This window comes from Dermacentor albipictus, chromosome 10 (assembly GCF_038994185.2).
Source record: "Dermacentor albipictus isolate Rhodes 1998 colony chromosome 10, USDA_Dalb.pri_finalv2, whole genome shotgun sequence".
Taxonomy (NCBI): domain Eukaryota; kingdom Metazoa; phylum Arthropoda; class Arachnida; order Ixodida; family Ixodidae; genus Dermacentor; species Dermacentor albipictus.
In genome coordinates this window covers 97,564,465-97,580,987 of record NC_091830.1, presented here as the reverse complement: position 1 = coordinate 97,580,987, position 16,523 = coordinate 97,564,465, and the positions used below count along the sequence as shown (strand labels likewise).

General features: G+C 45.7%; 1 protein-coding gene across 2 annotated transcripts in view; it reads left to right on the top strand.

Annotated features, from left to right (window-relative positions):
* LOC135897305 (uncharacterized) overlaps positions 1 to 16,523 on the top strand; it is a 70,361-nt gene that overhangs the window by 29,165 nt on the left and 24,673 nt on the right. Inside the window, exons 1-2 of one of the 2 annotated variants that reach the window (XR_010563002.1) lie at positions 3,738 to 3,876; positions 15,373 to 15,408. Coding sequence is in view for 1 of the 2 variants with exons in the window: in XM_070527218.1 (XP_070383319.1) it covers positions 15,373 to 15,408 (36 nt within the window). In the remaining variant the exon portion in view is untranslated. Of the gene's footprint in view, positions 1 to 3,737; positions 3,877 to 15,372; positions 15,409 to 16,523 lie in introns of those variants that run through there. The other variant, XM_070527218.1, reaches the window with a different exon arrangement.

The following is a 16,523-nucleotide window of genomic DNA, read 5'->3' as shown; positions in this document are numbered from 1 at the left end:
CAACACCGCGAAACTGATACAAAATATATGGAGGAAGCTTAAGCTTCGCCTTGAAGAGCTGAACGAGATAGCATTGACAGATCCCTGACTGCTTCTGGCGCTTGCTGGGAACTGCAGCGCACGTAACCGTACTGTGTACCGGGAACTGCAGCGCATGTAACCGTACTGTGTACCGGGAAACGCTTACAGCGAACTCTCTGCATGAAGGCGGGCTTTCTGGTAGATACGCGGCCTATTGCGTGGGCCGGGATGCGGTAAAGCCCCTTGATAATTTGAAAGTAGCGCCATTCTGTGAACTTTGCCGCCGCGCCGCCAACCCTCGCACATCCTCCTCCCCCGCCTCTCCACTCAGCGCTTTTCTGACCGATGATTGGCCGCTGCGGCCTGCCCCAGCCGTCGCCTTGGAAACGCGCGCGAAAGCGTCGCTTTGCTTGTGTTGTTGTTTTTCTTCAGCGCCATGGGCAGGCCGTGTTCCTCTGTCGCGGGTCGAGCTTTATTCATCTAATTCGAACTCTGCATTTCGTGAGCGCCGGACGCTGGCGCAAACATAAAAGTTTTCTCTCTCTCTCTCTGCATTTCGCACCGCGTTATGCCGGGCTGCTGCGCATTTCAGTGCACAAGCCGGCGTGAAAATGGCTTCATGCTTTTCACGATTCCTCGAGGGAAGAACGACATCAGTCGCAGAAAAAAGTGGATTCACAACATCGGACGTAAGGAGTTCACTCCGACGAATCACAGCGTCCTCTGCGAGGTACTGTGCATTGATTGGTACATAAACTAGTCTGTATACTTGAAACTTCTTGCGAGCTCGTCAAGAGGCTGACAATCTTGCTTAATTCGCTCGTCATTGTGTGTCGTTTCGAATGTTATCATTTCCACTTGATGGCATTGCTGTGTGTTGCGCCTTAATTTCCGAGTCTCGGTGTGGGTTTCCCGCTAAAATGTTTCCATGGCGTACGTATTTTTTTTTTCCAGTATATACACGTGCTTCTAACGGTGGCGCAGAATAGGAAGCATGTCGATTTTCGTAGCGTGTAAGGCAGACTATCTCCCGTGTGCCCAAGAGCTTTGGTGGGGTCGAAAAAAACAATGCCGTTGGGCACTATATACGGCAGCGTTAGAAGTTTCTTAGCGCGCGTACACATGACCTCAAATATTAATTTAGGCTTATCAGTTTGGTTTATTTGATCACTAAAAACCCTGAAACCCTTCTTTATCACGCGTCTGTTCGAGTGGGCCTTAATAAATTACGCAGCCGAGTATTAGCTACGCTTTAAAAATTGATTCAAGCGAAAGTCTCCCTGAGGTGCATTGGAATTAACTTTATAGCGTTTTGTGAATTTTTCTGTGCGAGTATATTTTGCTAGCACGGGTTTTCTTAACAATATTGCATAACATTGCAGCTACATTTCGATACTGAGTGTGTGCTATCCTGGATGTTTTGTGCGTTTTCCGTGTAACGTTTCAAGAGTCACCTGCAATAAAAATTGCGTCTGACCAGATATGTGCTGGTGTGTCACAGCGGCTGTGTATTCTATGCTCCAGACCTGTACTCTGCGTCTGAAATTTGTGTTGGGGTGGCGCGATGTTTTCAGTAAGTAGCTGAAAAAACTGGCAAAACCCTGCCCCCCTCTCAGATCTATGGTAATGGCTGCGGCTGGCAGCTTTTCCAGCTCTTACGAAACAGCTTTATTGGCAAATTGCAAAAGGAATGACATCTGGGAGAGTCATTAATGCCACAGATTGGAAGAATAATGTGCAAAGGAGGACCAAAACTTCGCGCAAATAAGCTTTGAGCATCTTCTTGCCTGCTTTGGATCTTTAGAGCGTTGAAGGCCTTCGTCTGACCGCCGCGACTGCGAAAGTCTACCGCGATACCGAGGTCTAGCGGCACGGGAGGAGCGCGTCAGCAGATATGCCTTTTAAGGCTGACTTTCATTCGCCATAGGTGCAATCTTTACAATTTATATTTAGTTATGCTATCAAAATAACGTCAGATTCTTAAGCTCTGTTTCTAAAATAGTACGAATTGTTTCCTTGAAACCGACCCAGCCACAGAATGGCTAAATCCTTTCTTATCGTCCTTTACAGCGCTGAATATTGCATCACCACGGGAGTCTGAGGCACTAACTGAATGCATTCGATGGGCTACACCGAATAAGTCACAAAGACAGCACCACCTTCCCATCTCTTAATCTAGTCGTCCGTTGCCGTCAGCAATCATTCATAAATTTCAAGCCAACCCTTGGCTACGCTCACTTCTACAGTAGTCAATAAAAATATATCTCTCTTGAGAGCACGAAAAACTAGAAAAAAAATGGTTCTCTTTCAAGCAGGAATGAAATTTCTATAGCCCAGGTATTAAATGCGCGGCATATGCATTACACCGAGGCCCCAAGCCTTTTAGGACTGAACCCCTCCCCCCATGCCCCCCCCCCCCTAAAAAATCCATAATCACGTTAAAGCAAATTTCGCATCATTTTTGCGGCCACTGCCCTGCTTCTGAAGCTTCACGCACGCAATGACGCCCAACTAAATTACCGCAATCTCTGCCTGGCTCGACTGCAAAAAGATAGTGTCATAAAAAGTACTTCCGCGAAAATGCAGCGCTAGTTGAAATTGGATTTAACGGAGCGCAACTGCGTCGAAAAATATTAAAGAATGTACAAATTTAAATTAAATACTGTGCTAATTAAAGCTCTGGCCTGTTGAAGTGACCAGTATAAAGATATCAAAGCCAATGTGGGCTATATACAGTACGCTGCGATTGTTAATTCATGCCGCAAACGCGCACGTTTAGCGCTCTCATTGTTCAAACGAGAAGGTGATAAATGTGGGTCATGGTAGAGTCAAGCACACTGCATCCCTTTCTAGTGCTTTCGTTTAATAATAGAGCGAGAAAAAAATCCCGAAGTTAGGTGCGATCACGGGTGCCAGCTAATGCATCGGGCTGGCGAGCGCGCGATGGCCTGCGAAGCGTGCCGTGCGCAGCGCGCACAGCCGGCGGGCGAGGAGAATCGAGGAGGAAAGCGCGGGAGTGGAGGAGAGTGTCGCTACTTTCAAATTATCAAGGGGCTTTAGGATGCGGCAGAGGCGAGCGCCATCTGGAAGTGTTTCAAGAAAGCGGGCGCGCCGCTACGTGGACTCCGGGATATTCACGCGCCGGCGCTGCGTAAATGTGGGGTGCTAGCGGCGGTCTTTGTATTGTACAAACACTGCAAACGGGGTTGATTTAACTTTTGAGTTTTCGCGTAACAGATTTATGTTTCCTCTTATAGTCAAATTATAATCCGAGAGAAATCACGCCTGTACGTATTGTGTAAGTCGTAGTTTACGATTTATACACGTATTTTAGCTTTAGAAATTCAATTAGTTCAATAAATTTCTTGCCTCACCTGGAGGGCCTGGGTACGCGTGGTTTAAAGATATTTTTGCGGAAGCTACGTCCGATGCCGATATCAAATTTTCTGCGACAAGGGATTCTTAACGTTATTGCGTTGATATATATATAGTGCTGTAGCAAAATTCCTAAGGAAGGTATGGAGGACTGATACGTAAGTAACAATATGTCAGCTCTTGTCAAACTGGTGTACTATCAACTTGGGAGTTTTAAGGGTTAGCGCAACGGATAAAAGTTCTATATACCTATATTATGGGAACTCGGGAATCGGTGCCAGCTGTCGAAAAAGTGGAGGACAAAGTGACTCGTGAGCGCGAGCGGTGGTTCGAGGCTCGGTTGGACGCTTTTTGGCGCGGCTGGCCAGGTCTGGGGTCTGCTGACGTGGACTGAGGGACCGCGCCGTTCCCACTATATATATGGGGAGCATGTTATTATCCGTGAGTGCTCAATCCATTTTGATGGTCTTCTTGCATAGAGTAAGTACCCTTGTCGAATGTTTATGTTGGTTTCCTTCAATGATAGTTATTAACCACCCTGGTTGATCAGTGCCTATGGCTTTGGACCACTGAGCACGAGGTCGCGCGATCGACTGCCGGCCATGTCGGCCGCATTTCGATGGGGGCCAAATGCGAAAACTCTCGTTTACTTAGGTTTAGGTGCACGTTAAGTAACGCCAGATGGTCGAAATTTCCGGAATCCTCCACTACGGCGTGCCTCATATTCAGAATTTGGCTTTGACATGTAAAACCCCATAATTTAATTTTTTTCAATAATACGCATTCTATCGCATTCAAATTGCCACATTATCAAAATCAACGCTTCTCACCACGGACCAAAGAAATTGACAGCTTCTTTCACTATTTCACTTGGAAAGAATGTCCACATGCAGACGGTGTAGCAAACATGAAAAAATAATTCACACTTTATTGGGAGTGATCTGTTTAATGTCTCCATGCACAGTCTTGCCAGGTACCTACACGATTCCCGGGTCCCCGCCGGTACATCTTCCCTCCCTGAGAGGACTGTTCAAGGCAGAGCTCTTATATGCCCGCAGGTTCATTGCATGTCTTCGTACGCTTGCAGATCATCGAATAGCCGGGGTCGCATGTTCGGAGTTTGGTGGCGCAGTAGAGATGTGGTTTTACTCTTCCGTAGTTTTCACACAGTGTGTGCCTGACGGTGCAGACGTAGGTGAAGCATGGCTGCTGCTAGGCTTAACGCTACGACTGGTGGGCTTGAAGTGGTCATGAGATAAAATTTATCGATCGCTACAGGCTCAAAGCGGTCATTTGTTTTAAACTGTGCTGTGGGTTTCTTTAATAGTGATGACCTTCTTCCGTGCGAACCCTGCATGCACATGGGATCAGGGAGCTGTATACTTCAGCCCTAGGTCCCCACCAACCCACTTGCTGTATCTTCACGCACCTTGTTCATGTAGCATTAGCATGTGGCCTTCAAAGGCGCGATGAAAACTTTTCTGCGTTGGTAGCTTCAACACGTCAGCTTATCTTTACTTTGAAGGCTTTTTTATTGCGAAAGCAATACTACGCCACGTATAACCGCTCGTCGCGCATGCCATGCCCCCCTCCCACCCCCCACCCCGAAGCCGGCGCTGTGCTTAGCAGGCGGTGTGACGTCAGCTCTCTCCGTTGTTATGACGACGCGTGACGTCACCTTGCTCCATGCCGCATCTAGAAGGAAGCCGCTCGTCGCGTGTACTGTGGCCCCCTTAGCCGGCGCCGCACCTAACAGGTGGTATCTCCGTTGATATGACGACCTCCTCGCCTTGCGCTCACTCCGTGGCGGCTTCACTGGGATATATAGCGGTGCGCTACGCGTTGGTTGATCAGTCTCGCCATGGAAGTTACCGACGAAGAGTCTATATCTGGGTCTAGTTGCTCTACTGCTTCGGAACATTTAAATTCTAAGGCGCAAGCAAAGCAAGCTAGGAGGAATGAGAGAAAGAGGTTGCAACATGCCCAGGAAACAGAGGAACAGCGAGAAGAACGATTGCGAAAACGCCGAGACGCCGAAGCAGCTAAGCGAGCCGCTTTAGAAGGTGACCGAATTAAACAAAGCAAGTCCAAGTTAAATCAAGTCCAATCCAACATCAAGTTACACCGCAGGCAGAACTACTAGCGGTGTTGAATTGCAAAAGCAATTCAACAAGGTTTAACCAGAGCTAAGCCACAGCCAATTTTTTAAGTCCTGCACAGTGTCCTTTCTGATTGCGTGTGCTTTGTTTTTCTGTTTTTTTTCTTGATTTCATCCGCAACTTTAGATTCTCTTCAACCATGTACCCACCCCCTTTGCGACGCCCCAAAGGCCCTGAGAGTAAATAAATAAATAAATAAATAAATAAAATAAGAAGTCGGCATTGTCTATAGTTCTGTGGGAGCTTCCAAACGAAGCCTCTCATGCTGGCGGGAAGGTCCAGCAGTATACTGAGAAGCCAATTTTCTTTGAGCAGCTCTGTAGTGCACGCCCTTCTTTCAGTGTGACTGTTAGCTAGTTCAGTTGTCCCAACCACAAGTCTTTACTAGCGTGCTCACTCTTCTTCAACAGGCGTTTAACCACTTGAACGCCTTTTGCATCCAAGCTACTGGATGAGAAAAACCGCGGTCTGAGAATGGTACGAATAAAATCACGCTTATTGTGGACACCTTGAAACCAGGAGGCACAAACTAGGGGCGCTCATCCGTGGACACACCGAGAGCAATATCATGGTAGGCGACTATGTTCGAAAGTCTGGCCACTTCAGCTGCAAGTGTTGTCCGAGACGGACACTCAATTTCTGGGCAGTTCCAGCAAGATAAATATAGTGGGCAAATAGGTATTTGCGGTTTCCGTGCTCACGCAGGTCGACTTCCGGGTGCTACCATGGTTACTCCAAGATTTCGCTTAATATGGTGGGCCCCACTGTTTGTCGGTACTCAAATTGACGACTCAAAATGATGTCCAATTGATTAACCAGTGCCGCAATGTCAGCATTCTTTCCTCGTAACTACAGCAGCAGTCTTGCATGGTCCTTGCATTTGGCGATCTTTTTGTGTCTCTCATGTTTACAGACAACTTGAAAGGACTGTGAAGTGATGAAGGTTTCACAGGAGCAAGGACAGATGCAAAGGCAGAGAGGGCAGAGAATTTGACTATAATGTCAGAACGGGGACAATGCGTGTGGGCTATATGCGCCTTATCGCGTTTAAAAAAAATTTGTCCTCATGGCGTCACCGACAACAGGCGCGCAGAGTGCACAGCAAATGACGCAGGTAGTGTTTAAAATATCTGAATACTGCCGCGTTTTGGAGCACACATGTACTGCATTACGCCTTGCATGTTGACAACATGTTTGCAATTGAGGTTTTGGAATTGGCTGCATCGTTTGTAAGGTCATTGCACTGAAATATACCGACGAAGTCACTTCATAAATGAGATGCTGGTTGGTGCCGACCGAAAGCATTAACTATGTCGGTTAACTTGCAGTGAAGGACTGTACCTGAATAACATATGCAGGATAATTCAGAAGAACTGCAACAAAAGCTATCGCTGATTGAGAGTATTCAACTCAACAATTATTTCGACGACAATATCTTTAGCAGGTTTTTTAAAAATAAAATTGAGAAGTAAAATCACCAGCCGAACGACTGGTTAAGAAGGCACACTGTTTTTTGGTGGATAGCACACTTCGAAAAATTATTTGCGAGTAGACATTTCGTTGGACTAAACTGTCATTATTGACTGTATATTTAGTTTAGCTTGTGCTTAGGAAGTGGTACGCAAAAAAAATTGAAATAAATCGGTGTAGTGTGAAAAACTAAATATTCAGTATATGAACCACGAACATTGTAATAGTCAAGATGCGTGCTGCGCGTATACTATTACGAATTTTAGAAGGGAAGGAAACTTGACCAAGACGCGTTTGCCTTTCGGCCGTGTTCTGTCGAGCAGCTCGCAGCATGGCAAAGAGACGTAGTAACTTTCTGTGCTTTTTTTCGCAAAGTTCTTTAACACCTACTTCTTGACAGAGATGATGCAGACTGCAGCTAATATTGATGCCCTAAACAGTACTCACTTCTGAGCGTGCTAGCCAAGCTAATTTTTCCTTCAGGTGCCGTACAATGTTTAAAACATAACGCCGGAATATTTAGGAGGAAGCATTAGCTGGAGCGCAACACCGTTGCTGCCATTAAAATACAGGTAAAACGCACAAATGCTTTTGTTGGATATCCTCTTGACCTATCTTAATAAAGAATATTGTATTTAAGGGGGGGAAACTAAATGTCAGTGATTGCAGCAAGCGGAATTTTGATTTCGGGCATGTAAAGTATTCGAAAATGGGGCGTAAATGGGTAACTTTCAATAGGTGAAGCGCCAATAGTGACGGCACACAAGAAGAAATACAGACAGGACAAGGCGCTTCCTGTCTCTATTTCTTCTTGTGTGCCATCACTATAGGCGCTTCTCCTATTGAAAGCTATGCGCCAACTAGCCCCCCACAACGTGTTTTACTGTAAATTGGTAAGTTCTGTAATCCTTTCTCCATGAAAAGAAAGCTGCAACTCGGCACCTAAACCAGGTATTGCAGTTTTTTGAAAGGGAGCCTTTCGGGCACCTACAGCAAGAACAAATTCTGATATATTTTTTTACAGTTTACTTTATTTGTTACAATATTTTCAACGATTTTGCTGAAGCCTGGCTTACTTAATCATCGTACTTTCGAGAGAAGTGTGTAATACACAAATTTCTTCCGCCTAAACACCTGTTACAAGGTTCAGTTTATAGAATTCTGTTAATATATGTATTTGCGGAGTTACAGGATCGTAAACGTGACACTTTTGTAAAGTCCACAGTATTACATAATTATAAACGTATGTGCCGATTCCACGCACTCTTTGAAACGAAGTTATGCGAAGCATGTTCCAGGTAGCCGGCAATGGCATCGATCCGGCGCCTCGACCGGCTCGTTCACGCTCTCAGTGACTTAGATCAGGCGCTAATTCTGGAGTTCGGACGAGTAGAGGTCCAGAAAGAATGTGAACTAGCCTAGCTGCTTGATCAGTTCGAGCATGTGGCGTCTCCCTATGCCCCCACTAGTACCTCAGGAGTACGCCATTATCAAGCTGCTCAAGTAAAACTCTGACGAAAGCAATGTCCTAGTTGACGCACTCCTTGGCAAAGCTGAGGACTCCCAAGAACTTCGTTGTAAACGTCAGGAGTGGATTAGTTTGAATTGATTTTGAACCGCTCTTCCTACGGATCCAGCAACCACCCTGTGTCCGGCAGCTGACCGTTCCCGATATTCTTACTACTTGGCTCGGCGCAGATAATACGCAGGAATCGGGTGGCAGGGTAGGATGACGGAACTCAAATGACGACTGCGCCACGACCACGCCGGCAGCGCAAACATGAGCATAAACCCATGCGGCTCAAGTTGGTAGAGACCACAAACTTCGCGGCGTACGAGGCCAGATAGAGATATATACTCAAAGCGCCTGAAGTTCGGAAACAACTTGTGCTTATAGAAAAAAATACAGCGCAAACTTTACCTCTGCGTGTTGCAGAGGCTAGAATTTAACTTTTGTATTGAAAGGCAAAAATCTCATCAAATTCAGCGTCGCGTTTTGCTGAGATCAATTATTTCTCCCTTCACATATGTTTAGACCGGAGACTTCGAACTTACGCTTTCTCTTTAGGCCGGAAATGTATAAATTTGCCTGGCTGCGCGCAAATACCGCCTGCAGACTTCACCAGTTTGATATACGTGAATGATTATCGACGTTGTTTTCTATATGTTTTGGTACCTAATCATTCTTGAATGTACGCTTAATAATTTCGGTTTTGGATGCTTGCTCTCTGTTGGCGGCTATCCTTCACGGTTGGCTGTTGCCGGACCTCGTGGAAACAAGCATCGGTCATTGTGCAAACTGAGGGTGCCCAAGGCGGCATTGACGTATGTAAACACGGACGCGAGCTCCAGCATTATTACACCGTCGTCGACATACCGTCATCGTCATTTATCGCCTTAATGCCATTGTCGTCATTCCTTTGTTGGCATGTCGACGTCAGCATTTCTTCATCTTCACACAATCGTCGTGGCTACGTTGACGTATTGTCCTCATGAGGCTGCCACCGTCGAGGTGTCGTCCTAATTTCTTCGTCCCCATGCCATTGTCTTGTGTCGTTGTCTTAGAGTCGTCGTCACGCCGTCGTGGTCTCTCCATTGTCGTTATCCGATTGTAGCGATTGCAGTGTCGTCACCAGAGGTGGGCAAATGCGCTCATTCCTTGTTTTCCTCCTGCGTTCTCATAATGCAAGTAGTGGCCTCACCTCACACTCACCGGCACTTTCAACAAATTGAACACCCTCCCTCACCGTCGTTCTAACTTTTTGAAAAAATTACTCGCTTTCGCGCAGTCGAGAGTAGATGTAAGGATGAAATGGCAACCGGTAAAACGTATTGTTGAAGATGTCACAATCCACAATCTTCAAGTGGATGTAGTGCATTTTTGCGACGGCAAACCGCACCGCGCCATTCTGTGCACTCGTCGATATGGACGCAGCCCAGCTAGAATAAGGAAGCCGGCTGGAAGCGGCACGATAGCCAGCGAAAGGCGCCAGGAATACAGAGCATGCTGTCCAGTTAGAAGAAGAAAATGGCCTAAATGAGGCACCACGCCGCGTGGTGCCATCTATCGAGGCGACGCAGACCCTGAGCCCGGAACTCATGGACCGCTGGCATTCAATGGAGCACAGGCAACCTGCGACACAATAGTGGCACTCATATAGCAGGCTCAGGCGGAGGAATTGCCGGCTATGTGTGCCAGGCTAACCCCGCCTGCTGCAGCCCCACCACCATTACCACAAGCAACCTTTTCTCAACACAAAAAAATAACAATGAAGTATATGGTACCTTGTATCTGCCTTTTCAACGTCGCTATTGGAATTTACAAATGGTTGTCAATATTTGTCGGAACAAATACCTACAAAGTTTCCTTCTCTCCAAGAACCCGGTCTGAGTGGCAGTATCGACCCGCGATGTATTAAAACACTCCTAAAGAAGTGCGTTACAAATACGTTCCCTGTTACGCATATATATATATATATATATATATATATATATATATATATATATATATATATATATATATGTATATATGTATATATACAGTGAAAGCTCGTTAATTCGAACTTCAATAATTCGAATTTATGGATAATTCGAACTACGCTCGCCTGGCACACGGCCAGAGAACCGCGCCTACTGCCTACACACAAGGCTGTATTGCATCCGAAACAGAGAGAACGGCGAGAGAAGGCAAACTCGGAAAAAAAATCTAACCGACGCGGGGTCAGCCAGAAGGCAGCGGCGGCTGCCGCCTCTCCGTTCTACGTAACCTCCGAGACTTCTTGCCCGTTGCGAATCTCGGAGGCTTTGTAAATCTTGTACAGCTGCTAATGTTGTGCGGAGATGGCACGGCAAGCTCCAAAACACAGCGAATCAAGTACGTCGCAGCTGCGCTTGCAATCAAGAACCAACGAATCAGGGCCTTCGCCACCTTCACATGTTCAGCGTCTTTGTCTCGGCAGTCTTCATCGGTTGTGCACCTCTGTTCTCAGCTTAGGAGGTATCGGCCGTCGCGATTCATTGTGATGGTGTTAAGCCTCGGATAACGTTCGTTTCGGTGGACATCGGTGGTGTGGCACAGTCGAACACAGAGCTTCGAGTTCAAGATGGCGTGTGCTCGCGGCACACGCCATCACTTTCTGACATGCCCTACTGCTTCCAAATCGCAGTGTACTGTTGCCCTCCTTCACTTTCGTTAGTCCGAACTTTCGTTAATTCGAACTGAAGCGGCTTCCCCTTGCGGTTCGAATTAACGAGCTTTTATTGTATATATATATATATATATATATATATATATATATATATATATATATAGTATTGATATTGCTATATTTGCGTTTCTTTCTTGTATTAAAACCGTATTTGTTATTTGCTTTGTATGCTTGAGGGTCCTTCCTGCTAGGACCGATGTGTGGTCTGCAGTATGTTATATAAAAAAATAAAGCTTCAGTGTACTTTAAGTTTACAGCTTGAGTGATATTGCGAACAAACATTAGAAAGAACTCGGAATATTTATGTAAATTCTTTGGGCAGTAACTACCGTATGTAATGCGGTTCTGTACAAAAGGTTGGGCGCCAGAGACCAGGTTTTCTGAAGTTTTTACTGGTTGCTCAAATGATGTCGTTTTGTTCTCGCAACTTGCCCGAATGTTCTCGTTTTAGTGCTAGGATAACGGCTCTGGCTTTTGGCTCAAATTCATTTGAAGGTCGCCGACATCGGGAGGTAGAAGCATTTCATGCTGAAAATTAACCGTTATACCTAACCCTCACTCTGAAAACGCTATCATCCTTCCCTTACCTTCCTTTCTCTACAACTGAAAATAAACCATTTCATTGATCACTGAGATTAATTTCCAGCACTGATTACATTGTGGTATCAATAATGTCAATGTGAGCCACATGGTTTTGCTTTTAGGCGCTTGACGATAGGTCGACAAAATAATGGGAGCTCACCCAGGCTCACTCACAAATTATACATAAATATGTTTTTTTATTGCGTGCAGCTGATAGGACTCGGACTCATCACAACTCTACTCAGGCAGGCTCACTCGAATTTAGGCTCACCAGACCTATACTAAGTTGGGCTCGCTCGAACTCAGACTCACCACCACAATTCTTTCTACTCAGCCGTGTTCTGGCGGACTCAGACTCACGAAAATTCAGCTCAGCCGAGCTCATTCGCACTGAAGCTCAGCACAATTCTACCCAGCCGGGATTACTCCGACTCACTCAGTTAGACCGAGAAAGGATTCCTTGGCCCGCAGATCACACGGAATCAGACTTTCTGTGGAGTTTAACGTATCCATAACAAAAATAGTTTCCTACCAGTCTCATATATACGGAATGCAGAGGGATTACAAAAGGCAATAATAGAGTATACAAGAAATACGTTACCATATAATAAATTGACTTATTTCTACTTGATCACGATATCTTCTAAGATGCAAAACACTATTGCGCTGTACTGCGGGAGTGCTGGATTTATTTCGCCTAAAGGTAAAATGTACAAAATGTATCAATAAAAAATGTACAAATTCTTATTTGTTTCTGCATGCGTGCTCGAGGTGCGCACACGATTTTGTTTCTGTAGCGCATGCGAATTTTTGGCAGTTCGTGATAGGCTACAGTGCTTTGTTCCTAGTAGCGTACTAAATGAAGGCTTGCATCGTAAGAACAAGTTTTCCATGCTGGAATTGTGCGCAATTAAACTTGACCATACGTAATGCCTCTTGTCTGCGATTTCCTTTAAAACCACAAGGGGTACAGCTCGCTGTAATGCTATTTGAGGTGTCGAACAAAACGCAAGGCAGACTGTATTGCGGACGCTAGCTATTCGGCGTCATGCTGCCTGCAATTTACATTTTTTGTCCGTCAAGCACCAAGCGTGCGCGCGAAAGCTAGGTCACCGACGTTGAATGGAACCACAATTCAGAAGGGTAATGCCTAAAGTTAGCCTCACTTCGTTGTCCTCGAAGATTGTGTCGGACACTGGGCATTTGGAATGACCGGTCGCACCACAGTGGCAATGGTAGCACCACTCATCATAGGCAATGCCGCCAGCATAGTTTAGCAGCACGACCAGCGAATGACCAGTGCCATGATGTCAAGGCACGCCGAACGGCAGCCACCAATTATTTCGCTCGAAGGCTCGTGTGGCGAAACACAAGGAAGGGTTCGAATGAACGATGAACTGGAATGGTAATTGTGATGATGAAACATGCTAAACAAGAGCACCTGTGACAGCGTCGGACCTTATTGCTTCTTGCAACAACCTAGCCCACTGCGTGATTCGTTTCACCTTGGCCGCAAGAGAGAATTGGAACGCTTAGACGACATGCACTATGCCCTCGGGTACACGAATAGTTCGCGCTTTGCAGCGATTCCTTCCGCACTTTCCTTCCAAGCCTGCTTTATACCAAGCGGATGAAAAACATGGAGGGGCGGAAGTTTGGCACCAGTATTCCGGACGAAGCAGCGACAACTTTCGTTACAGGTGCTCCGCCAAAGACGCGCGAAAAAGTGGAGGCGCGCGTTCGTGAAGGAGGGAGGGAAATTTTAGTTGTAGCGCAGAGCCGCGTATTTTCGTGCTTGATATTTTGACGCGACAGCGTTAAGGAGCTCGTGTCGCAGAAAAGCCGGTGTCGTCGGCGTCGGTGTCGGCGTCGTCGGCGTTGGCCATGAGCGATAAATCCCAGCAGGCACTTCATGAATAAAAACCAACTTACAACATGGGCTTGGTGGGAATCGAACCAGGGTCTCCGGAGTGTGAGACGGAGACTCTACCACTCAGCCACCAGTTCGATGCTTCAAAGCGGTACAAAAGCGTCTCTAGTGAATGCGGTGTTGCCTTAGAAACGAGCTGTTTCTAAGGCTCAGGCGTGCGTCGCTTGCTCAGGCGCACATTTCGTTGCCGCGCCGAACGCGGCGCTGCTCGACGCTCACCGCGTCCGATACGGGGCGCGTAGTCGCTGCGCCGTAGCCCACTATCTTACACCCCTTGGCGGGTCGACGGGAACGCTGTCGCGTTCCACTCTTGAAGGCGAAGCTTAAGCGTCCTCCAATTTTTTTCATGCTCTCCTGCGATGTACCCCGTACCGTACCGCCATGCCCGCCACAAATTTAGCTATGTTTTTCATTGTGTAAGTTTGTTTAGCTTTTGTGCTTTGGTTTCGGTTTAGCCATTTGTGACTTTAGTCATTTCTCACTGGGCTTCGACGTGCATAGCGACACTTCCTAGCAGTGCACTTGAAAACTTGAGACTTTAAACGCGCAACGCATACGATCTGAGTGACTTTACTGTACTTCGTTGTGAATCGCATTTTCCTCATTCAACCTCACAATGCCACCGCACCCTCCCTCACGCTCACCTACCAAGGTCCGCCCTCCCTTACGTCATCGTCACCGATCTTCCCGAAAGCGATCCTCACCGGCATAACCAGGTCAGGACGAGGAAGGCCCTCGTGAGGCTGCCCATGTGTGGTCGTCACACTATCGGGGAGACGCCGTCTTCGTCATATCGTAGTCGACATTCTAGCATCATCATCTCATCATGGTCATGACGTCGTCGTCAGACGTGTGTCGTCATGGGGTCGTCGTCACACATTCATTAGCACGCTGTCAATGTGGCGCTATCGTCGTCATACAATTGTCATCCTAGGGGTCTGCTGAGCGATGCCTTGCACAATTAGCTGCTTGAGTACACAGTGAAAAGATTGTACACAGTACGCAGTGAAAAGTGCATCATCCGGGTTCCGGATGATGCACTGAAGAACAGACGTGCAATCACAGGACAGAAGTTCCAGGGAGGCTTTGCGCTGCAGTAATGCTCAATCTACTTGGAACGTGCCCTAATTAATGCTCTATTCCGTATGAATGTTGCTTTTTGCTTCGTATTCATGCCGTGCAGAGGAAGCGTGTACGACATCCAATAAAAGCATTTTATTTCCTCTACGAGTTCAGTGTGCGTGCTTGTACTCTGCATCCCTACAGCTACTATATATATATATATATATATATATATATATATATATATATATATATATATATATATATATATATAACTTGTAAAGGAATTCTCAGCCGTAAAGGCAGCCGTTTGTCTTCTTATGCGTACGGAAATGTAATGGATGTTTATGTCATATGAAAATAGGAACCTCAGTAAACGCCTATGAATTGTGTAGATGAATGCGCGCACGATTTGTCTGCAGAATGAATACCATAAATTTGTCACGAGAACGTGGGCGCGGTTACACGGCGAGTACTATTTCGACCTTGCTAAAATGTTTGTGGAAGTAGTACTACACGAAAAAAAATAATTATACTAATTTTCCTTAATATATATTCTTTTCAGTTAGTGGAATGTTTCCTTTCCGGAGTGCGTAACGAGGTAAGTTACACCTTTTTTTGATGTTACGCTGTTGCTTAAAATGTTAGTGTGAACCTTCTTTGTCTTGAAACTGCGAGGAAACAACATAGGAAGATGCTGCTTTGAATACTAAGACATAGTGCATTATTGCAGACTACGCTACATTTTTCGATGAGTACAAGGCGATGTGAAAGTGCGAAAGAAACTTAATTGAATAAGATTTTCCAATGAGCTCTTAGTTAAAGAGTAACTACTGAAAGTGCGTCAGTGAAAGTGTACGTTTCCAGGGTGAAGCATATCTAAAGCAGTATGTGTTTTTTCGCATATGCATTCGTTAGATATCTGATATATATTGTTTAAATAAACATATAAATGTATTTATATAGTACGTCACCACAAATCTGCGTGTAAAGGAGGTCCTGTTCTCTGCAAGGAGAAACAAACTTATCATGATGTGGCACCACCTTTCAATGCAGCTACGCTGTCCTAAACTGCTGTAAGAAAACCTGCAGAGCACTAGTTTTGTTTCAGTTTCGCTCTAGATCCTACTCAAATTCAAGTAATAACAAAATGTATGATATATGTGCGGTGATATGCAGCAAAATCTGAAAGCGGTTCCTTTAATATGGCGACTGAAATGACTAAGGTAGTTGCTGGTGCCTGATCATGTTCATCGCTCCATACATCACTCTAGCAAGGCGCGGATATTACACTCCTAAATGCAACGGTGCCTTATATCATGGTCTCGGCAAATGGTGGCTCTCACCTTGAACAGCTCAGTGTACATCTTTGGTTCTCTTTCTCTAGGTTTTAAAATTTCTTGCTTAAATCCAAAGCGGCGCAAGCATAACTGATACAAACCTGAGCATACACAGCGCATGACCTTCTATGACAAGTAAATTCAGGCATGACATTGTGTCATACGTGACTGGTATAGAATATACGTCTCAAAAAAAGCTCTTCACCATAGACTTCATAAATAAATTTTGAAAAGTAGGTATAGTTTGCTTTGGCAAGTGAAATTTGATTTTTCGATAGACTGATGCTAGTTATCGAGATACAATTAGGTTATGCGCATTGTGGCGTAAAGAGTCCTGTAAGTAAATCCTTGTAGACGCATACTCACTCGGAATTTT